This window comes from Theropithecus gelada, chromosome 2 (assembly GCF_003255815.1).
Source record: "Theropithecus gelada isolate Dixy chromosome 2, Tgel_1.0, whole genome shotgun sequence".
Lineage (NCBI taxonomy): Eukaryota > Metazoa > Chordata > Mammalia > Primates > Cercopithecidae > Theropithecus > Theropithecus gelada.
The window spans coordinates 41,183,281-41,207,711 of NC_037669.1; the positions used below are offsets into that span (position 1 = coordinate 41,183,281).

General features: G+C 37.0%; 1 protein-coding gene across 1 annotated transcript in view; it reads left to right on the plus strand.

The window, feature by feature from the left end:
* The window catches only part of STXBP5L (syntaxin binding protein 5 like), a 473,308-nt gene that overhangs the window by 422,266 nt on the left and 26,611 nt on the right, over positions 1-24,431 (plus strand). Inside the window, exons 22-23 of the mRNA XM_025375463.1 lie at positions 11,273-11,443; positions 13,824-14,063. Coding sequence (XP_025231248.1) covers positions 11,273-11,443; positions 13,824-14,063 — 411 coding nt within the window. The remainder of the gene's footprint in view (positions 1-11,272; positions 11,444-13,823; positions 14,064-24,431) is intronic.

A 24,431-nucleotide genomic window follows, 5' to 3' on the forward strand; every position in this document is an offset into this window, starting at 1 on the left:
TTGTTTAAGAGTGTGTTGTTTAATTTCAACAAGTTTGTTAATTTCTCAATTGCACTTATGTTATTGATTTCTAACTTCATTCCACTGTGCTTATAGAAGACACTTTGTATGGCATCTATCTTTTTAAGTCTATCAAGACTTCATTTATGGTCTAACATATGGCTTATCCTGGATAATGTCTCATGTGCACTTGAAAAGAATGCGTATATTTTTGTTGCTGTATAGATTGTTATATATGACTGTTAGATCTAGTTGGTTTATTGTATGTATTAAGGCCTCTTTTTTCTTATCTTCTGTCTGGTTGGTCTATCTATTCTTCAGCGTGGAAAACTGAATTGTACAACTATTATAGAACTGTATATTTCTGTTTTCTCTCATTTTTTGCTTCATATATTTTGATGGTCTCTCATTAGAGGCTTAAATATTTATAATTGTTATATCTTCTTAATATATTCAACTTTTTAGAAAATATAATGTCCTTCTTAGTCTCTTTTAACTTTATAAATTTAAAGGCCATTTTGTCTGATATTGATATGGCTACCCCACTCTGTTTTAGATACCATTTGCATGGAATATCTTTTTCCATCCTTTCACTTTCAATTTATTTGTGACTTTGTATCAAAAGTGAGTCTGTTATAAACCATGTATGGTTAGACTATGTGTTTTTATCCATTCAGTCAATCTCTATCTTTTGAGTGGAGGCTTTAAGTCACTTACATTTAAAGTAATTGCTGATAAGGAGGGGTTTCTGTTATTTTATGATTTCTCTTCTATAGGCCTTATAGCTTTTTTGTAGTCCATTTTTTTATTACTGTTTGTGTGTGGTCTTGTGTGTGTGATTGTGTGTGTTTAGCTGACCATTTGTTAAATGGGATGTTTAGATTCCTTTCTCATTTCCTTTTGGTATATTTTATAGCTATTTTTATGGTTACCATTTAGCTTACATTTAATACCCTAAAGTTATAACTCCATGATTTGAATTGATACCTGCTTAACTTCAATAGCATACAGATATTCTGATACTTTACAGCTTCTTTCTCACTTCTTTCAGTTGTTGATGTTCTAAAATTACATCTTTATACCATATGTACCCCACGACATGAATTAATAATTATTTTAAATGTATTTATCTCTTAAATTATGTAGAAACCAAAAGGTGTGGTTATAAGCCATTGTTCCAATAACACTAGCTTGTACAATTGCCTTTGTGTTTGTCTTTATTGAGATCTTTATTCCTTCATACGACTTTGAGTTACTACCTAATATCATTTTATTTCACCTTGCAGGACTCCTTTGCGCATTTCTTACAGGGCAGATCTGGTGGTAATAATCTCCCTTAGCTTTTGTTTATCTGGGAATATTTTAATTTATCCCTTACTTTTGAAGGACAGTTTTGCCAGATATAGGACTCTTGGTTTAACTTTTTTTCCTGTTGGCATTTTAAATATATTGATTCCTGCCTTCTACCTTCCATCCAAAGTTTTCATAGTCAGCATCAAGAATATGCTGATTATCTTATTAAGGATGCCTTGTATATGATGAGTCACTTCTTTATTGGTGCTTTCAAAATTCTCTCGTCTTTGACTCTTTTATTTTATTTATTTATTTTTTTTGAAACAGGATCTCACTTTGTCACCCAGGATAGAATGCAGTGGCCTGATTTATCATGGCTTATAGCAGCCTTAACATCCTGGACTCAAATGATCCTCTTGCCTCAGCTTCCTGATTAGCTGGGACTATAGGCATTTGCCACCACACTTGGTTAATTTTTTTTCTTTTTCTTTTCTTTTCTTCTTCTTTTTTTTTTTTTTAATAGAGACCAGGTCTTTCTGTGTTGCCCAGGATGGTCTCAAACTCTTGAACTCAAGTAATCTTCCTGCCTTGGCCTCCCAAAGTGCTGGGGTTATAGGCATGAGCCACCTTTGACTTTTGAAAGCTTTGCAATAATGTCTTGATGTGAGTCTTTTTATCTTCCTTGGAATTCATTGAGCTTCTTGGTTGTTTATATTCATGTGTTTCATCAAATTTGAGAAGTTTTCAGTCATTATTTATTCAAATATTCTCTCTGCCCCTTTCTGTCTCTCTTCTCTTTTTTTTTCTGGAATTTCCACAATACTGAATTTTTACTTAATGGGGATGCACATGTCACTTAGCCTCTGTTCACCATTTTGAATTTTTTTCTTTCCATTTTTCAGACTCGATAATATTCATTTTTTAATCTACAAGTTTGCTAATTCTTCTGTCTGCTCAAATTTGCCTTTGAATTTTTCTAGTGAATGTTTCATTTCAGTTATTATACTTTTAAGCTCCAGAGTTTCTTTCTGGTTTCTTTTTAGGTTTTCTATCTCTTTACTGATATTTCTATTTTGTTCATACATCCTTTGATTTTCTCCCCATCTTTCTTTAGTTCTTGAAGCATCATTAAGACAGTTGTTTTAAAGTATTTATGTAGTAGGTCTATCCTCAGGACTTTTTCAGGGATAATTTCTGTTGCTATTTTTTTTCTTTCAATGGGTCATCCTTCCTTGTCTCTTTGTATACATTATGATTTTTTTTTGTTTGTTTAAAAGGGAACTTTTAAATTTAATAATGTAATAATTCTAGAAATCATATTTTCTCAATTTTCTAAGGTTTATTTTGTTGCTGTTATTGTTTTAGGTTTTATTTATTAATTTGCTTTATAGTTGTAATCTGTCTCTATGCCAGATTGGTCTGGGGTGTAATCTTAAGGTCTTCTTAAGCCTTTTCTGAGCCTTTCTCTGGATATATGTGGCCATTTTCTAATTTTCCCTGTATATGAAGTTGTTTTCTTAATGTCTAATTCTTTAATGTCTGACTCTCGAAAGAAGGAAAGTAGAAAAATGAAGGAGTTGATGGAGTGGCAGTGGAGCTTTAAATCCCTTGGAAGTCACTTCAAACAGAGGGCGTGGGGCTTGCAGGAATGAGGGTAAGTGTAACAACAGTGGCTGCGCAGTTCTTTGTTTGCACTTCTGTGATCAGAAGCAGTCATCAATGATCAGGACACAAATCCCTGATTTGTTTAGGATAGAGGGGGTTTTTTTGTTTTGTTTTGTTTTTGGTCCATCCTGTCTCCTGAAAGCTCTGTGCATGCTGTTCCAGGAACATGTGCACAGCTGCCTGGCAGGGGATTGGGAGTGGGGTATAGGTAGCTACTACTGTGCTAAGAGCTAAAATTGACCAAAATTAGCTGCAATTTACCATCTAAGCATTCCCCCGAAAGTTGTATGTCTTCAATAAACTCCAGAGTTCCACAGTAGTTCTTTCAAATTCTGTCAGTGCAATTGTTGTCTAGGTGGGCAGAGTTTTCTGGTGCTTCCTATTCCATCTCAGAATCCTCCTGTTTGGCTTTTTAAAAAAATAGTTTATATCCCTTTATTGAACTTCTCTTTTTTCCGGTATTGTTTTCCTGATTCTGTTTAGTTTTTTTTCTTTTTTCTTTGTTCTTTTGTAGGTCACTGAAATTCTAAAGATGATTATTTTGAATTCTTCGTCAGGTATTTCTTAAAGGTCTCTTTCTTTGGGGTTTGCCACAGGAGGTTTATTTTGTTCCTCTGGTGGTATTGTGTTTCTTTGATTTTTTTTTTTTTTTTTTTTTGCATATTCCTTGAAGTCTGCAGTCACTTCCTCCAGTCCTTATTCACTGACTTCAGAAAAGACTTTCACCAGTCAATTCACTAGAGATTCTGGCTTGTAGGTTTTCTGTTGAGAAATCCACTTTAGTCGGATGGTCTTCCCTTTGTAGGTGACCTGTCCTTTCTCTCCAACTGCCTTAAAAATATTTTCTCTCCAACTGCCTTAAAAATATTTGGGGAATCTGATGATTATGTGTCTTGGGGATGGTCTTCTTGTGGTCTTCTTTGCTGGGTTTCTCTGCATTTCCTGAATTTGAGTGTTAGCCTCTCTAGCTAGGTTGGGTAAGTTCTTATAGATAATGACATGGTTTGGCTCTGTGTCCCCACCCAAATCTCATGTCGAATTGTAATTCCCAGTGTTGAAGGCGGGGCCTGATCAGCAGTTATTGAATCATGGGGGTGGACTTCCCCCTTGCTGTTCTTGTGATAGAGTTCTCCTGAGATACACTTGTTTAAAAGTGTGTAGTGGCTAGGCGTGGTGGCTCACGTTTGTAATCCCAGCACTTTGGGAGGCCAAGTCAGGTGGATCACTTGAGGTGAGGAGTTCAAGCCCAACCTGACCAACATGGTGAAACCCCTGTCTCTACTAAAAATACAAAAAAAATTAGCTGGGCATGATGGCAGGCACCTGTAATCCCAGCTACTCAGGAGGCTGAGGCAAGAAAATCACTTGACAGGAGGCAAAGGTTGTGATGAGCCAAGATTGCACCACTGCACTCCACCCTGGGCAACAGGGAGACTCCATCTGAAAAAAAAAAAAGTGTATAGCACCTCCCCAATTCCTCCTGGCAATGTGAAGATGTGACTGCTTCCCCTTCACTTTCCGCTATGATTGTAAGTTTTCTGAGGCCTCCTCAGAAGCAGAAGCCTGTACAGCCCAAAGAACCATGAGCTAACTAAACACCTTTTCTTGATAAAATACCCAGCCTCAGGTGCGTCTCTATAGCAGTGTGAGAATAGACTAATACAGATGATGCCATGAAATGTGTTTTCTATGTTGCTTCCATTCTCTCCATCAGTTTCAGGGGTGCCAACGAGTCATAGATTCAGTCTCCTTACATAATTTCATATTTCATATTTCTCAGAGGTTTTGTTCATTCATTTTCATGCTTTTTTCTTCATTATTGTCTGACTCTATTATTTCAGAAAGCTGATCTTCAAGCTCTGAAATTCTTTCCTCAGCTTAGTCTATTCTGTTGTTAATACTTGTGATTGCATTATGAAATTCTTGTAGAGTGTTTTTCATCCCTGGTCTGCTCCATTACAGGTGCTCCCATGCCAAACCCTCTGGGCACTGGCTGGAGTTCTTTCCTTAATGCTTCTCACTTCTCTAAGCAGCTTTCCCTGCCAATTCAAGTGTCCATTGTGGCTAAGGGGTCTCCTCCTGCTGGGATTCCAGAGGCCCATGGCGATAGCAGGTTGTTTCTTGACTGCTCTACTCATTCCCTTTGCAGGAGTCATTGGGGTCAGGGAAGAAGTTGTGGTGTGCGGTAGCCCAATGCAGGTTTCCCAGCTTTCTTTTCCTTAAGGACAGCCTCTGTGTCTTCCCTTCATCTGCTCTCAATGCCCTCCCTCTGAAGATCTGCAGGAGTGTGCTAGTCTTCCCAATATCCTGGTCTCTTGGTGGGAGATGTTCCCCTGGCTGCATTTAGTCAGCCATCTTGGAGCAGGAATTCAATGTATGCTTCTATTTCTGTTGGAAAAAAAATTAGATTAATTGCAGAAGGATACTCAAAGAAAATATTAACTTTTTGTCTAAATGGAAGTGAGAATCTAAGGAAGTTAAAATTTTTAAAATTAAAAGCTATTTTTAAAATAATAAGTAAATTGGAGGTAGAAGCTACAATACCCAGAGATCACGGCTAGAACATGGCATTGTTTAATATATCCAAGAGTAAAACTTGTTCTTAACCTTCTTAACCAAATAATTTTATCTCAATATATTAGGAGCCTATAGCAAGTAGGTAACAATGTATCAGGTAGAATATCTAGGGAAGAATTAATGCAGTAGGAAAACAATAGGGATCCTCTGAAGCATGGAAGTTTGAGATGGGAGCATAGAAAAGGAAGCAAGGCACTCAGTTGAATTGGCTCACACCTAGGAGGGATGCTCCAATGCAGGAGAAATGGTAAGAGATTCCTAGCAGTTGACATTCCAACCACAAATGCCTGCAGTCCTAGCTATAAGAAAGCCCTCTGGCCCTCTTGGGCCCTGAGCCTAGTATAAGGAGCTTCCTGGAGTCCATGAGACTGCATTGTTCCAGGGAGGGAGTTAGTGCTGGGACCTCTGGGACCCAAGCTGCTGCAATATGGTGCCATTTTGAGAGCAGAGTCAACACCAAACTACATCCTGCCCTGTTGCCCAATGAATCCTGCATCTCCAACATCCCGCCACATCCACCCAGAAGGCTGCAGTGTTACTATGCCAGCTGACCCAGTGGTATAACCGCATTTCTGGCACCCGAGCCATGCAGCACCCTATATCCCAGGAAGCCGGTGATCTAGCATGTCAGAGAGGCTGAACACTCACATACCTCACCCAGGGGAGCAGGGATCAGCCTGCCTGCCCTACTATGGACACCACTAGTGCCTGTATACCACACCCAGAGGCCTAGGGACTGGGCCACCTGGCTCACTGCTGGCACCCATGCATGCCATCCAGTGGCCTGCAGACTGGTCCTACTGGCCTGCTGACACCACCAGTGTCTGTGCACTCCACTCAGGCACCAGAAGACCCACCTGCTATTGCCACTGCCAGTGCCAATGCATGCATCCTACCCAGGGACTCAAGGAGCAGGCCACCTCACCTGCCAGCACCTGTGTGCTCCACTTGAGGGCCCAAAGACCTCAGGGCACATACTACCACCACTGACACCTGCATGTGCCACCCAGGGAACCAAGAACTGGCCCACTGCCATCACTGCTGATGCTCACATACCCCACCAAGAGGTCTGAGGACCAGCCCACTTGGCACCTCCATCCCCAGCAAATCCTCACCACAGCCTCCAAAAACAACTGCAGCCTATGCCACTAAGGAACTTGCAGATACCTCCGATACTGATTACAGTCAAAGTAATCACATGGAGATTACACTATGGTGCCCATCCAGAACCAAAGCGAAAGCCATGTACCTAACTTACATTATAGATACATCAACAGGAAAAAGTATTTCTTTATGGAAGCTACTTTATAAAATTGGGAAAAGTGACAGTTATACCAGCTGTAGAAATATCAATGTGAGAACACGTGAACACAAAAAATCAAGAAAACATGATACCTCCAAAGGAACACAATAATTCTCCAGTAACAGACCCCAAAGGTAAAAAAAATTCTATGAAACGCCTGAAAAGGAATTTAAAATAATTATCTTAAGGATATCCAGCAAGATACAAAAGAATACAGATAAATACAAAGAAATAAGAAAAGCAATTCATGAGCTGAATGAGAAATTCAACAAAGAGATAGATATCATAAAAACACACACACACACACACACACACACACAACAAATCCTGGAGTTGAGGAATTCAGTGAATGAAATAAAAAATACAATTGAGTACTTTAACAGTAGACTAGACCAATCAGAAGAAAGAATTTCTGAACTTGAACCCAGGTCTTTTGAAATAATCCAATCAGACAAAGGTGGCACGGGGGTGTTGTGGAGGGAGGAAAAGAGGGAGGGAGAAAGAAGAAAGAATGAGAAGGAATGAGGAAAGCCTAGGAGACATGGGAAACAAGCAAACAAATAATCAAATTTTAGAAGTTCCAGAAAGAGCAAAGAAGGAAAAAGGCATAGAAAAATCTTGCATGTTCTCACTTATAAATGGGAGCTAAATAATTTGTACACATGGACATAGAGTGTAGAATAATAGACATTGAAGACTCAGAAGGGTGGGAGGGTCAGAGGGGGAGTGAGAAAGGAGAAATTACTTACCAGGTACAGAGTACTTATTCAGATGTGATTCCACTAAAAGTCCAGACTTCATCACTATGCAATATATTCATGTAACAAAATTGCACTTGTACCCTTTAAATTTATACCAAAAAAAGAAAACTCAATGAAATAATAAATGAAAACTTCCCAAGTGTTGGAAGAGATCTAAACATACAGATATGGAAGGTTCAATAATCCCCAAATAGATTTAATTTTAAAATGTCCTCTCCAAAGCACATTATGGTCAGAATCCAAAAGGTCTGGATCTCAGTGTGCATTACATGTGCCTCTTAAACCCTACTAAATATATCTTCAAAATTGCTACTCCTTCTCAAATATTTTACCTGACCCTGTAGTCAAATGTTTAAGCATACAGATAGTAAGCGAACAACTCTGGATTAGAAGTCTGCCTCCATGATTATTACATATGTGATATGAGAAAATTTCCTGATTGTTTTTTTCTGAGTTTTCGTTTCTTCATCTGCAAAATCAGGATAATAGAAAAAAAAAAAAAAAAACCTACATTGCAGGATTGTTGTGAAGGTTAAATGAGGTAATGTGTATAAAGTGCCCAGCATTTAAGTGTTTGATAAATGTTAACTCCTATTTTTAAAAAATAATAAAACATGCCAGCTATTTAAATGGTGAAAACTAATTTTCATCTTTGCAGTATCTGCAAGGGAATCCAGGAAACATACAATCATACCTTTTCAAACTCTATAATACAGTAAGGCTATATTATAGTGGATACCAAGTACTAGTTCTTCATGTTCAACATGGCCATTAAATATGATTTTTCTCCTTGGCACTCTATCATCATTTGTATGACCAAATAAACACATTTTAAAATGTATTCTGCATATTGCTGAACTATGAGATGATGTTTCAAATATAATTTGTTAGCATTAAGAAAAATAAGACATATTTTAATGCACTGCCAAGTTTTTAAGTTCTATCAAAACAGAGCCAAATGCACAAGCTCTAAATAAACAGTACTCTTAACTTGGACATGAGTAGTTTTATACTCTGGAAAAAGATGACAATAGTAATTAACTTTTGTTCTGAGTTTAGTGTATGCCAGCACATGTTCTAGCATTTGACATGTATTATCACAAAAAAATCACAAAAACTCCATTAGGTAGGTAATAATATTCCACATTTACAGAAGAGGCAACTAATGCATGAAGACTTCAGTAATCTATACAACTAGTATGTGGCAGCACTGGGATTTAATTCCAGGCAGTCTGGCCTGGCCCCAGAACCAATATTCTTATGTACCCTTCTTAACTGCACAGTAAGATGCTTCTGTTCTTCTAGGGTTTTTTATGGTTTTAGGTTTTACATTTAAGTCTTTAATCCATCTGGAGTTAATTTTTGTATAAGGTGTAAGGAAGGGGTCCTGTTTCAGTTTTCTGCATATGGCTAGCCAGTTTTCCCAGCACCATTGATTAAACAGGGAATTCTTTCCCCATGGCTTGTTTTTGTCACGTTTGTCAAAGATCAGGTGGTTGTAGATGTGCGATATTATTTCTGAGGCCTCTGTTGTGTTCCACTGGTCTGTGTATTTGTTTTGGTACCGGTACCATGCTGTTTTGGTTACTATAGCCTTGTGGTATAGTTTGAAGTCAGGTAGCTTGATGCCTCCAGCTTTGTTCCTTTTGCTTAGGATTGTCTTGGCTATATGGGCTCTTTTTTGGTACCATATGAAATTTAAAGTAGCTTTTTCTGTAATTCTGTGAAGAAAGTAGCTAGATGGGAATAGCATTGAATCTATAAATTGCTTTGGGCAGTATGGCCGTTTTCATGATATTGATTCTTCCTATCCATGAACATGGAATATTTTTCCATTTGTTTGTGTCCTCTTTTATTTATTTGAGCCGTGGTTTGTAGTTCTCTTTGAAGAGGTCCTTCATGTCCCTTGTAAGTTATATTCCTAGGTATTTTATTCTCTTTTGTAGCAATTGTGAATGGGAGTTCACTCATGATTTGGCTCTCTATTATTGGTGTATAGGACTGCTTGTGATTTTTGCACATTGATTTTGTATCCTGAGATTTTACTGAAGTTGCTTATGAGTTGAAGGAGATTTTGGGCTGAGACCATAGGGTTTTCTAAATATACAATCATGTCATCTGCAACCAGAGACAATTTGACTTTCTCTCTTGCTATTTGAATACCCTTTCTTTCTCTTTCCTGATTGCCCTAGCCAGAACTTCCATTCAGGACATAGGCATGGGCAAAGATTTCATGACTACAACACCAAAAGCAATTGCAACAAAAGCCATAATTGACAAATGGGATCTAATTAAACTAAAGAGTTTCTGCACAGCAAAAAAAAATATCCTCAGAGTGAACAGGCAACATACAGAGTGGGAGAAAATTTTTGCAATCTATCCAGCTGACAATGGGCTAATATCTAGAATCTACGAGGAACTTAGACAAATTTACAAGCATAAAACAACTCCATCAAAAAGTGGGCAAAGGATATGAACAGACACTTCTCAAAAGAAGACATTTATGTGGCCAAGAAACATATGAAAAAAAGGTCATCATCACTGGTCATTAGAGAAATGCAAATCAAAACCACAATGAGATACCATCTCACGCCAGTTAGAATGGCGATCATTAAAAGTCAGGAAACAACAGATGCTGGAGAGGATATGGAGAAATAGAAACACTTTTACACTGTTGGTGGGAGTGTAAATTAGTTCAACCATTGTGGAAACAGTGTGGCGATTCCTCAAGGATCTGGAACTAGAAATACCATTTGACCCAGCAATCCCATTTTGGGGTATGTACCCAAAGGATTATAAATCATTCTACTATAAAGACACATGCACATATATGTTTATTGAAGCACTATTTACAATAGCAAAGACTTGGAACCAACCCAAATGGCCATCAATGATAGATTGAATAAAGAAATGTGGCACATATATACCATGGAATACTATGCAGACATAAAAAAGAAAGAGTTCATGTACTTTGCAGGGAAATGGATGAAGCTAGAAACCATCATTCTCAGCAAACTAACACAGGAACAGAAAACCAAACACCACACATTCTCACTCATAAGTGGGAGTTGAACAATGAAAACACATGGACACAGGGAGGGGAACATCACACACCGGGGTCTGTCGGGGAATGGAGGGAAAGGGGAGGGAGACTATTAGGACAAATATCTAATGCATGCAGGGGTTAAAACCTAGAAGACAGATTGATAGGTACAGCAAACTACCATGGCACATGTATACCTATGTAACAAACCTGCACATTCTGCACATGCATCCCAGAACTTAAAGTAAAACTTTTTTTAAATGCTTCTATTCTATCTTTTTAAACTCTAACCACTTAAAGTACTTTCATTGTATATTTAAGTTATGCAACAAAACATTTAATACTATAATGACAAAATACATGGTAGAGCTATGGAATCAATTTTCAGCTATGTTACATAGCCAAAATATTTTTAAAGAAAATCTTATGCTTAATAAATATATTTTGAAATTTTTGGCTAACTACTAAAATTATGACTAAATCTTAAAAGAACAAGGACTTAACTATGTTCATGTGGTTTAGAAAATAAAGGAATTGTTGCTTATCTTCATTTGTTAATCCACACACTTGTATTCTTTCATATTAAGAGTTAATTATTATATTTATTCTGCCTTCCTTCTCTTGGCACAGACCATGTAAATGGACACTGCACAAGTCCAACTTCTCAGAGTTGCAGTTCTGGAAAACGTCTTTCTAGTGCCGATGTTTCAAAAGTAAATCGCTGGGGTCCTGGAAGACCACCATTTCGAAAAGCCCAGTCAGCAGCCTGCATGGAGATTTCTTTACCGGTTACAACAGAAGGTATGTTAAACATATTAAAAATTTTTGGTACAGTTAAAATTTGGTTTACCATGGTAATGGGAACAGAGATACAGGATGGAGATCACATGTGAAAGATATTTAAAAACTACTAGTCAGTGAATACCTGAGAGCCTGATAGGGCTGTGGCCATAACTCCAACTCCATTCCTCACTCCACCTCCTTCCTCACCTGGAAAACCAAAATGTCTCTGCTTATAGGTAACTACTCGCTCCTCTGTACAAAGGGAGAGCTATGCCTTAATCTGTTCCCTACCCTTTCCGTAATAATTAAGAGTTTATTTCAATCCCAATGGTAAGCTTTTTGGTGTCTCTATCTGTAGATATTTAATGTATTGCAACCTTAATTTCCTCAATTGTCAAATGAATGTGACCAAGAACAAAGGCAAGATATTAAATTCTAAAGTTTTCAATCTTCATCTTCATATATTTTTAAAAGGAAGGTCTATTTGTTTATTTATGGAATGAGTGTGGGGCGATGGGGGAGGGGAGTAAATTACAAGAGCCAGAGACCAGACATTTTTACAGAGGGACAAAAAGGGAATTTTGTAACTTTGCTGCAACTGTCCTATTGATAAGGAACTTTAGAAAGAGAGATAGGAAAAAAAATTTTAGGAAAATTTGCTATAGTAATTCTATGCTGTGAAGTAAGTCTCTATTTACTACTCCTGAAAACTTTTGACAGTGATCTATATTGGTCCTCAAATTTAAAAAAATTATATTTAAGCTTTTGTTTTTTTAAATATTATGCTATACTAAATCTGATCCCTTAGATATGCAGATAATGATGTTATTTCTCTAACAGGTGTCTATGAATATCAACTTTGTATGGTGATGAACCATGAATGGAAAAGATTTGGAGCCATATAATAGCTAGCATGTTATAAAAGAAGCACTATGTAAGGATTATAAAAGAAGTAGCCCCCGTTTAATTTTTATTTTTTTAAGAGAGAGGATCTCATTCTGTTGCTGAGGTTAGATTACAGTGGCACAATCATAGTGCACTGCAGCCTCTAACTCCTGGACTTAAGCGACGCTCCTGCCTCAGCCTCCCAAGCAGCTGGAGGTGCAGGTGCACACCACCACATCCATCTTATTTTTCAGTTTTTGTAGAGACAGTGTCTCACTAAGTTGCCCAAGGTAGTCTTGAACTCCTGGCCTGAAGCACTGGGGTTACAGACAGCCATGAGCCACCACACCCAGCCAGAAGTAGCACTCTGAATCACTGTAATGAGAGGTGGGAATTTTGAATTTTAGATACTTCTACCTCTAATTTGTCCTGGATTCTGGGAAAATTACTAAACTCTAAGTCTGTCTCCAAATCTGTAAAATATATAACTTCCAAACTCCCTCTTGTCTCTAAATTTTATGACAAACAATTATTTTTATAAATTTGCTAAGAGATAAAAAGGAGAAATTAGAAATACTATATTTTGTTTCCTTTTCTATAAAAACAATTATGAGTTACATGTGTACCTATCAAGAGGGAAAAGAGAGTGAAGGCCGTAGAAAGAAAAATATGAAGAACTTGTACTCTGTAGATTATAAGAGCAGGACAACCTTGATAACATTTCACTGAGCTGTATAAGTTTATGCTTATTGGAGTGTGCACATGTACAAGTGTTGATGAGAGGAGAACCTGAAACCATCCTGGTTTTTTTTGTGTTTTTTTTTTTTCAAGTGAGCTGAAGCACTCTCAGAAAGATTACCACTATCAACAGGATGGCATATAGTCTATACTCTTTGTTTAGCCCTAGGCAAAGTTAGGACTGGATTTGTATTAAAGGTAACAGCCTGAAACCAGTTCAGGGAGATAAAATTTGCATTTTGGCCTTGGTAGAAATGTTAATTTTTACAATTGCAATTACCCCAGATATAGAATATGTTTGCCACAGAAGATTTGTGATCCAGATAAGCCCTTTCATGCCAATCGTCACAATATTGTCTTTGGAATTGACAAAGTGTTAGGGACACTTCCAACAATTTAGAGGTAGGAGGGAAGCACAATTTCAGTGATACCGGAAATTCTTATAACCGTTACTATTTAGACTAAATCTTTTTTCTAGGTAAAAGAATTTCAACTAACTTGTGAGTTAACATAGAGAAAGAAAAATGGTGAGCCAGAACTCAGGAGCCTCCAATTCTAGTCCTAGGTCTGCCTAAGCTTATGAATTATACTTCTAGACTTCAGTTTCTCCATCTTCAAAATAAGGGGTTAACTAGATAAGCTCCCTCCTAGGTCAATTAACAAACAATGTAATTTTACTTCCTCCTTGTAATTTCGGTTTTTATATATTAAATCCCTGATGTTATTGTGGAAATATGCTAACAATTTGTGTGGGGTTTTTTATGTATTTCCATAGAAAACCGAGAAAATTCCTATAATCGTTCCAGAAGCTCTAGTATCTCCAGTATTGACAAAGATTCTAAAGAAGCAATTACAGCACTATACTTCATGGAATCCTTTGCACGGAAAAATGACTCTACCATCTCTCCTTGTCTGTTCGTTGGAACCAGTCTGGGAATGGTGTTAATCATCTCCTTAAACCTACCATTAGCAGATGAACAAAGGTTTACAGAGCCAGTCATGGTATTGCCAAGTGGTAAGAGGTTGTATTCATTCATTCCTTCACTGTTACTTTTTCAAATTTAGATATAAGGTATTATAAACATAAATTTGTATTGGAGCAAAGGTTATAAGTATTCTGCACAATGGGAACTATTAAGAATTTTATATATCATATACCATCCCAACATTTGTCATATTGTAGCTTTCCTTTGGGGTAAAAGAGTACAAGCATTTCTTTGGTAGTAAACTGTGGAAGTGCCAACCTGAACAATGACATGGTAAATAAGTTCCTGAAAAGCACTGAGGAAAACCTAAATGCAAAACTTAAATTTATTTTTAACAAATTGAAGCATTTACCCAAAGTTCCATGCCAGATTAGAGCATGAGTGTTTTTACATCATCCTTGAAGAACTCAGAATAATTAAGCTAGAAGCTGTCTGACCTAAAGTGGATTTCTAAAGACTTTTATAACCTTCTCATCTTGTTTCAAAAGCGTGCCACACAATTTCTTTCCTATTCATGCTAGTGCCTAGAGAATTTGACCAATGTTATAAGTGTTGTTGTCAAGCATATGTTGTATTCTCTTCCTCCTTGAATTACCTTTTTTTTCTTTTTGAAGAAGAGATGAGTGTGATTCCTCCTGTTATTCCTAATTTGTTCTTATCACTAATTTTATTGTTTCCCTATTTCCTATATAAGAAATTTTCAGATAGTTTTTAAGTTAAAAAATTTCATTAATCTGTAGGATAAGGGTTTTATTGTAAAAGGATATATATAGAAGGTTACAGTTGTGTTTCCTTTCACTGATGTGCTAAGTTCATATGAAAAGATTGTAGGTAGAATAGTCAGTTCTCTATTAATGTGGCAAATTCAGATTTGTGTTTTAAAAGTTAATTGTGACGATTACTTTATTTTAACATATAGTTCACATGAAAAAATATATTTTACTATAGTCCTAATTGTGAGAAAATATACACAATTCTTTTGACTGGTGAATTAGTTGGAGTCAAATCAATGAGATCATAATGAATTATTAATTATTAATTCAATTCATTTTTTAAGTCAATAAAGGATTACATATATTGGACATCTAATATGTACCAGGCATTCCTCACAAGTTTAAAGGTAAAATCAACTTCCACTGTAACACAAGTTTAAAGCTGTAAGTTAAAGACAATTTCCTAACTAGAAATATTCTAACAAATGTAGTTTTCTGTATCACAAGCATAGAAATAAGCAATCCCTGGACTAACAAAGCAGGTCTCTCAGTATTATAGGGAAATTCTTTGCCATTCTTAGCACATATATTTAGACCAAAAAATGATGACAGAATACAAAATAAGTATAGATTTAACTTTTGGCATTATTTTGTTAATATTTGAAAACTTTTTCTTTATCTATTTAATAAGATTTAATGGGAAGCTATCTTCTCCAAGTCTCTATGTCACTATTCTTTCAAGACTTTAGTTAATAATATGTGTCAACATCAATTCATTGGCTGGGCACAGTGGCTCATGCCTATAATTCCTGCACTTTGGAAGGCTGAGGGAGGAAGATTATTTGAGGCCAGGAATCTAAGGCCAGCCTGGGCAACATAGTGAGACCCCATCACTACCAAAATTTTTTTCTAAATATATATTTTTTAAAAAATTGCTGGGTGCAGTGGCTCACACCTATAATCCCAGCACTTTGGGAGGCCAAGGTAGGAGGATTGCTTGAGCCCAGGAGTTCAAGACCAGTCTGGGCAGCATAATGAGACCCCATCTGTACAAATAATTTTTAAAAATTAGCCAGGTATGGTGGTGTGCACCTGAGCCCAGAAGGATGAGCATGCAGTAAGTCATAATCTCACCACTGCACTCCAGCCTGGGTGACAGAGTAAGACTCCATCTCAATACAAAATAATAAATAAATAAATTAATTAATTCAAATGTGCCACACTTATACAAGATGTTAATAATAAAGGAAATGACAGAAGGGGTACGTGGGAACTCTTTATACTTTCTGTTCAATTTTCTTTAGATCTGAAACTGCTGTTAAAAATACATTCTTATTAATTTGTTGAAAAAAACCTGTATAGGCCGGGCGCGGTGGCTCAAGCCTGTAATCCCAGCACTTTGGGAGGCCGAGACGGGCGGATCACGAGGTGAGGAGATCGAGACCATCCTGGCGAACACGGTGAAACCCCGTCTCTACTAAAAAATACAAAAAAAAAAACTAGCCGGGCGAGGTGGCGGGCGCCTGTAGTCCCAGCTACTCGGGAGGCTGAGGCAGGAGAATGGCGGGAACCCGGGAGGCGGAGCTTGCAGTGAGCTGAGATCCGGCCACAGCACTCCAGCCTGGGTGACAGAGCAAGACTCCGTCTCAAAAAAAAAAAAAAAAAGAAAAAAACCTGTATATAAAGGAGAAAACCATTAGTCTGGGTTCCCATGTTTGTTCTATAATTAACCATTACAAGAAAGAAAGCCTACTTGGGAGCCATAATTTATGGCAGTAAAAAGAAAGGAGGGAAAAGATAAAGGTGACAGAAAGCTTGTTTAAATTTAAAGTAGAAAATTTTGTGTATCCTCTTTCAGAGCTTATTTATTAACTATCTGTCCTAGTCTTCACCCTCCTTGCCATATCTATTTTCTTTCCTATAGCCATGAGTCTCTGCCCAAGCTTATGGGAACTATTATGGGTACTGTTTATGTTATTATGGTTGCTGCCACAGCTAATGGGAACCATTAAAGAAGGTTTGGATTTAAGGGCATTTAGCACTTTTCCATTGTCAGTGCTGAATTGAGTGACATGCTCTCTGGCCTTGAATGCATCTTTTTTTCCTGTAAAAACATTGTTAAATAAACTTTTGTCAGTCGGCCCAGGAAAATTCATGAGTCAAATAGTTTCCTTAGACTTGAAAACAGTCTACTTTGAAATGTATCCACTCATTCAACAAACATTTACCAAGACCATACCACTGAAGTAAGCACTGGAGATACAATGGTCCCTGTTTTCAGAGACTTGTAGGGAAAAACAAAATTAAACACAAAATTACAATAAAGAAAATATAATAATGGAAATTACACTAAGAGAAATAAAGAATACTGTGGCAGCATGGCAGGGGGATTTGGGGAAGAGCTCCCTAACAAAAATAACATCTGAAGTGGAAGTTGGACAAGTTTGGGAGTAAGTGTACAGTACTGATGTTTAAGAGTAATTTGGGGGCTGGGTGCAGTGGCTTACAATTGTAATCTCAGCATTTTGGAAGACCAAAGTGGGAGGAATGCTTGAGCCCAGGAGTTCAAGACCAGCTGGACAACACTGGGAGACCCTGTCTCTAGAGAAAAAAAAAATTTTTTTGAAAGAGTAATTCAGTACAACATGAGTAAAAATCTACAAGTAAGAGAGGACATGGCATAGCTGGAGCCTGTAGATAGAATGATACTAAATGAGGATGGAAAAGTAGGCAGGGAATGATTATACAGTGCCTTATAAATCGTGTCAAGAAGGAGAAGACTACCTAGTGTTTTTTGTTTTTGTTTTTGTTTTTCAGTACAAAACTTGTGATGCAAAACACTGGGTTTTTTTTTTTTTTTCAAGATCTAGTTATTAAATTTTAAATTTTATAATTGTAAAAATCAAAATATAAAGAAAAAAATGAAAATTCTACCACTAGCAAACTTTGTCCCTTCTCTGTCCCCCTTCCCCTCTTCATTTCCTCCCCTAGGAATTTTACTCTCCACTAGCAGCTCGGTGAGAAATTTATTAAAACTCATTTTAAATTTTATTTATTTCTACTGAACTCTTTATGCTGCCAACTATAAATTATTCTATAATGATCAGTTCTGCCATACAAAGTACCTAGCACTGCTTTGTAATATATATATATGTTATATATACACACACACACATATATATAACATATATATATATAGCTCATAATCAAACTCAATATTTAAATTCATGATTAAAGTCAAGATTCTCCTTGACTTTAATCATGAATTCTCCTTACCCCAGTGGTAGGCTGCTTTTTCATTGCTATAAAGGAATACCTGAGATTGGGCAATTTATAAAGAAAAGAGGTTTAATTGGCTCACAGCTCTTCAGGCTGTGCAGGAAGCATGGCGCCGACATTTGCTCAGCTTCTGGTGAGGCCTCAGGAAGCTTCCAATCATGGTGGAAGGCAAAGAGGGAACAGGCACATTACATGGCAAGAGGAAAAGCAAGAGAGAGAGGAGGGAGGTACCATATAATTTTAAACAACCAGATCTTATGTGAACTAATAGAGAGAGAACTCAATAATCACCAAGGAGATGGTTCTAAGCCATTCATAAGGGATCCATCCTCATGATCTAACACGTACCATTAGGCCCTACCTCCAACATTGGAGACTACATTTCAACATTAGATTTGCAATAATCACCAAGGAGATGGTTCTAAGCCATTCATAAGGGATCCATCCTCATGATCTAACACGTACCATTAGGCCCTACCTCCAACATTGGAGACTACATTTCAACATTAGATTTGGAGGGGACAAACATCCAAACCATATCAACTTCCAAACTAGTTATTTTTAACACTCTTTCATTTCTGTTAGTAGAATATTAACAGAAATATAATTAATAGCCATCATACTACCTAAATCGCCTCCATAACTTCAGTTTTTTTCTTCTGACCCTTTTACTCACTGCCTTCAAACTGGTCATATGCCAATATTATTTTTATCATTGAATTTTTACTTTTGGACCTACCCTGTCTACTCTGGAGTTGTCCCAGCCTTACTCGCTAAGTCAAACTTATTTTCCAGCATTCAATTCCTTTAAAGTCTGCTTCTCCATTGAAGAACTAGTAAGTTAATTTATATAAATATGAAAATAGGTTAATGTGCTTTCTTATAGATATAATATGAAACTGGTTAATAGACTTTTTCTGGAAATTATTTAATTGAAATTAGAATGATAGTATTTTTAGTCCTAAGTCTAAACTTTGATGAAAAACTTTATTAAAATATTGTTTAGTTAAGATCTTTTGATATAAGATGGGTATATTTCAAATATACTTATGAAATTCATGCATTTTATCTCTTATAAACTGCAATAAGAACTAATACAATAATAGCATAGTTAAACATAATCATTACATTTGACTGAACAAGAATAACAAAGGCCTCATACAGAATACTCAACATATATACTCCCCATTTATAGGTTTCAATATTTAGCACCTTTCGGAGTTACCAATATCTATTATTCTATTTCATATGTTCATGTGTACCCATTGTTTAGCTTCAACTTATAAGTGAGAACATGTAGTTTTTTACTTTCTGAGTCATTTTATTTAGGATAACAGCCTCCAGCTGCATTCACATTGCTGCAAAGTGCAATGATTTCATTATTTATTTATTTTATTATAATTTAAGTTCTAGGGTACATGTGCACCATGTGCAGGTTTGATACATAGGTATACACATGCCATGTTGTTTTGCTGCACCCAGCAACTCATCATTTACATTAGGTATTTCTCCTAATGCTATACCTCCCCCAGATCCCTAACCCTTGACAGGCCCCAGTGTGTGATGTTCCCCGCCCTGAGTTAAGTGATCTCATTGTTCAATTCTCACCTATGAGTGAGAACATGCAGTGTTTGGTTTTCTGTCCTTGTGATAATTTGCTGAGAATTATGGTTTCCAGCTTCATCCATGTCCCTGCAAAGGACATGAACTCATCCATTTTTATGGCTGTGTAGTATTCCATAGTGTATATGTGCCACATTTTCTTAATCCAGTCTATCACTGATGGACATTTGGGTTGGTTCCAAGTCTTTGCTATTGTGAATAGTGCTGCAATAAGCATACATGTGCATGCATCTTTATAGTAGCATGATTTATAATCCTTTGAGTATATACCCAGTAATGGGATTGCTGGGTCAAATGGTAATTCTAGTTCTAGGTCCTTGAGGAATCGCCACACTGTCTTTCATAATGGTTGAACTAGTTTACACTCCCACCAACAGTGTAAAAGCGTTCCTATTTCTCCACATCCTCTCCAGCACCTTTGTTTCCTGACTTTTTGATGATTGCCATTCTAACTGGTGTGAGATGGTATCTCATTATGGTTTTGATTTGCATTTCTCTGATGACCAGTGATGATGAACATTTTTTCATATGTCTGCTGACTGCATAGATGGCTTCTTTTGAGAAGTGTCTGTTCATATCCTTTGCCCACTTTTTGATGGCTTTGCTGGTTTTTTTAGTGTAAATTTGTTTGAGTTCTTTGTAGATTCTGGATATTAGCCCTTTGTCAGATGGGTAGATTGCAAAAATTTTCTCCCATTCTGTAGGTTGCCTGTTCATTCTGATGGTAGTTTCTTTTGCTGTGCAAAAGCTCTTTAGTTTAATTAGATCCCATTTGTCAATTTTGGCTTTTGTTGCCATTGCTTTTGGTGTTGTAGACATGAAGTCCTTGCCCATGCCTGTGACCTGAATGGTACTGCCTAGGTTTTCTTCTAGGGTTTTTATGGTTTTAAGTCTAACATTTAAATCTTTAATTGATCTTTAATTAATTTTTGTATTAGGTGTAAGGAAAGGATCCAGTTTCAGCTTTCTACATATAGCTAACCAGTTTTCCCAGCACCATTTATTAAATAGGGAATCCTTTCCCTATTTCTTGTTTTTGTCAGGTTTGTCAAAGATCAGATGGTTATAAATATGTGGTGTTATTTCTGAGGCCTCTGTTCTGCTCCATTGATCTATATCTGTGTTTTGGTACCAGTACCATGATGTTTTGGTTGCTGTAGCCTTGTAGTACAGTTTGAAGTCAGGTAGTGTGATGCCTCCAGCTTTGTTCTTTTTGCTTAGGATTGTCTTGGCAATATGGGCTCTATTTTGGTTCCATATGAACTCTAAAGTAGTTTTTTCCAATTCTGTGAAGAAAGTCATTGGCAGCTTGATGGGGATGGCATTGAATCTATAAATTACCTTGGGCAGTATGGCCATATTCATGATATTGATTTTTCCTATCCACAAGCATGGAATATTCTTCCATTTGTTTGTGTCCTCTTTTATTTCCTTGAGCAGTGGTTTGTAGTTCTCTTTGAAGAGGTCCTTCACATCCCTTGTAAGTTGGATTCCTAGGTATTTTATTCTCTTTGTAGCAATTGTGAATGGGAGTTTACTCATGATTTGGCGCTCTGTTTGTCTGTTAATGGTGTATAGGAATGCTTGTGAGTTTTGCACATTGATTTTGTGTCCTGGGACTGCTGAAGTTGCTTATCAGCTTAAGGAGATTTGGGGCTGAGATGATGGGGTTTTCTAAATATACAATCATGTCATCTGCAAACAGGGACAATTTGACTTCCTTTTTAACTAATTGAATGCTCTTTATTTCTTTGTCCTGCCTGATTGTCCTGACCAGAACTTCCAACACTATGTTGAATAGGACTGGTGAGAGAGGGCATCCTTATCTTGTGTCAGAAAGGGAATGCTTCCAGTTTTTATCTATTCAGCATGATATTGGCTGTGGGTTTGTCATAAATAGCTCTTATTATTTTGAGATACGTTCCATCAATACCTAGTTTATTGAGAGTTTTAAGCATGAAGGGCTGTTGAATTTTGTCAAAGGCCTTTTCTGAGTCTATTGAGATAATCATGTGGTTTATGTCATTGGTTCTGTTTATGTGATGGATTACGTTTATTGATTTGTGTATGTTGGACCAGCCTTGCATCCCAGAGATGAAGCCGACTTGATCGTGTTGGATAAGGTTTTCGATGTGCTGCTGGATTTGGTTTGCCAGTATTTTATTGAGGATTTTCACATCCATGTTCATCAGCGATATTGGTCTAAAATTCTCTTTTTTTGTTGTGTCTCTGTCAGGCTTTGGTATCAGGATGATGTGGGCATCATAAAATGAATTTGGGAGGATTCCCTCTTTTTCTATTGATTGGAATAGTTTCAAAAGGAATGGCACCAGCTTCTCTTTGTGCCTCTGGTAGAATACAGCTGTGAGTCCATCTGGTCCTGGACTTTTTTTGGTTGGTAGGCTATTAATTATTGCCTCAATTTCAGAGCGTTATTGGTCTATTCAGAGATTCAACTTCTTCCTGGCTTAGTCTTGGGAGGGCGTATGTGTCCAGGAATTTATCCATTTATTCTAGATTTTTTAGTTTATTTGTGTAGAGGTGTTTGTAGTATTCTCGGATGGTAGTTTGTATTTCTGTGGGATCCGTGATGATATCCCTTTTATCATTTTTTATTGCATCTATTTGATTCTTCTCTCTTTTCTTCTTTATTAGTTTTGCTAGCAGTCTATCAATTTTGTTGATCTTTTCAAAAAACCAGCTCCTGGATTCATTGATTTTTTGAAGGGTTTTTTGTGTCTCTATCTCTTTCTGTTCTGCTCTATTCTTAGTTATTACTTCTTGCCTTCTGCTAGCTTTTGAATTTGTTGGCTCTTGGTTCTCTAGTTCTTCTAATTGTGATGTTAGGGTGTCGATTTTAGATCTTTCCTGCTTTCTCTTGTGGGCATTTCGTGCTATACATTTCCCTCTACAAACTGCTTTAAATGTGTCTGAGATATTCTGGTACATTGTGTCTTTGTTCTCATTGGTTTCAAAGAATATCTTTATTTCTGCCTTCATTTCATTATTTACCCAGTAGTCAGTCAGGAGCAAGTTGTTCAGTTTCCATGTAGTTGTGCGGTTTTGAGTGACTTTCTTAATCTTGAGTTCTAATTTGATTGCACTGTGGTCTGAGAGACACTTCGTTGTGATTTCTGTTCTTTTACATTTACTGAGGAGTGCTTTACTTCCAACTATGTGGTCAATTTTGGAATAAGTTTGATGTGCTGAGAAGAATGTATATTCTGTTGATTTGGGGTGAAAAGTTCTGTAGATGTCTATTAGGTCTGCTTGTTGCAGAGCTGAGTTCAATTCCTGGATATCCTTTTTAACCTTCTGTCTCATTGATCTGTCTAATACTGACACTGGGGTGTTAAAGTCTCCCATTATTATTGTGTGGCAGTTTAAGTCTCTTTGTAAGTCTCTAAGGACTTGCTTTATGAATCTGGGTGCTCCTGTATTGGGTGCATATATATTTAGGATAGTTAGCTCTTCTTGTTGAGTTGAACCCTTTACCATTATGTAATGGCCTTCTTTGTCTCTTTTGATCTTTGTTGGCATAAAGTCTGTTTTATCAGAGACTAGGATTACAATCCCTGCTTTTTTTGCTTTCTATTTGCTTGATAGATCTTCCTCCTTCCCTTTATTTTGAGCCTATGTGCATCTTTGCATGTGAGATGGGTCTCCTGAATACAGTACACTGATGGGTCTTGATTCTTCATCCAATTTGCCATTCTGTGTCTTTTAATTGTGGCATTTAGCCCATTTACATTTAAGGTTAATATTGTTATGTGTGAATTTGATCCTGTCATTATGTTAGCTGGTTATTTTACCCATTAATTGTTTCAGTTTCTTCATGGCATCAATGGTCTTTACAATTTGGCATGCTTTTGCAACGGCTGGTACCAGTTGTTTATTTCTATGTGCTTCTTTCAGGAACTCTTGTAAGGCAGGCCTGGTGGTGGCAAAATCTCTCAGTATTTGCTTGTCTTTAAAGCATTTTATTTCTCCCTCACTTATGAAGCTTAGTTTGGCTGGATATGAAATTCTGGGTTGAAAATTCTTTTCTTTAGGAATGTTGAATATTGGCCCCCACTCTCTTCTGGCTTGTAGGGTTTCTGCCGATAGATGCCCTGTTAGTCTGATGGGCTTCCCTTTGTGGGTAACTCGACCTTTCTCTCTGACTGCCTTTAACTTTTTTTCCTTCATTTCAACCTCAGTGAATCTGACAATTACGTGTCTCAGGGTTGCTTTTCTCGAGGAATATCTTTGTAATGTTCTCTGTATTTCCTGAATTTGAATGTTGGAGTGCCTTGCTAAGTTGGGGAAGTTCTCCTGGATAATATCCTGAAGAGTGTTTTCCAGCTTTGTTCCATTCTCCCCATCACTTTCAGGTACACCAATCAAACTAGATTTGGTCTTTTCACCTAGTCCCATATTTCTTGGAGGCTTTGTTCGTTTCTTTTTACTTTTTTTTCCTCTATCTTGTTTTCTCACTTTATTTCATTAATTTGATCTTCAGTCACTGATACCCTTTCTTCCACTTGATTGAATCAGCTATTGACGTTTGTGCATGTGTCACCAAGTTCTCATGCCATGGTTTTAGCTCCATCAGGTCATTTAAGGTCTTTGCTACACTGTTTATTCTAGTCATTCATCTACTCTTTTTTCAAGCTGTTTAGCTTCCTTGCAATGGGTTTGAACATCCTCCTTTCGCTTGGAGAAATTTGTTATTACCAACCTTCTGAAGCTTACTTCTGTCAACTTGTCAAAGTTATTCTCTGTCCAGCTTTGTTCTGTTGC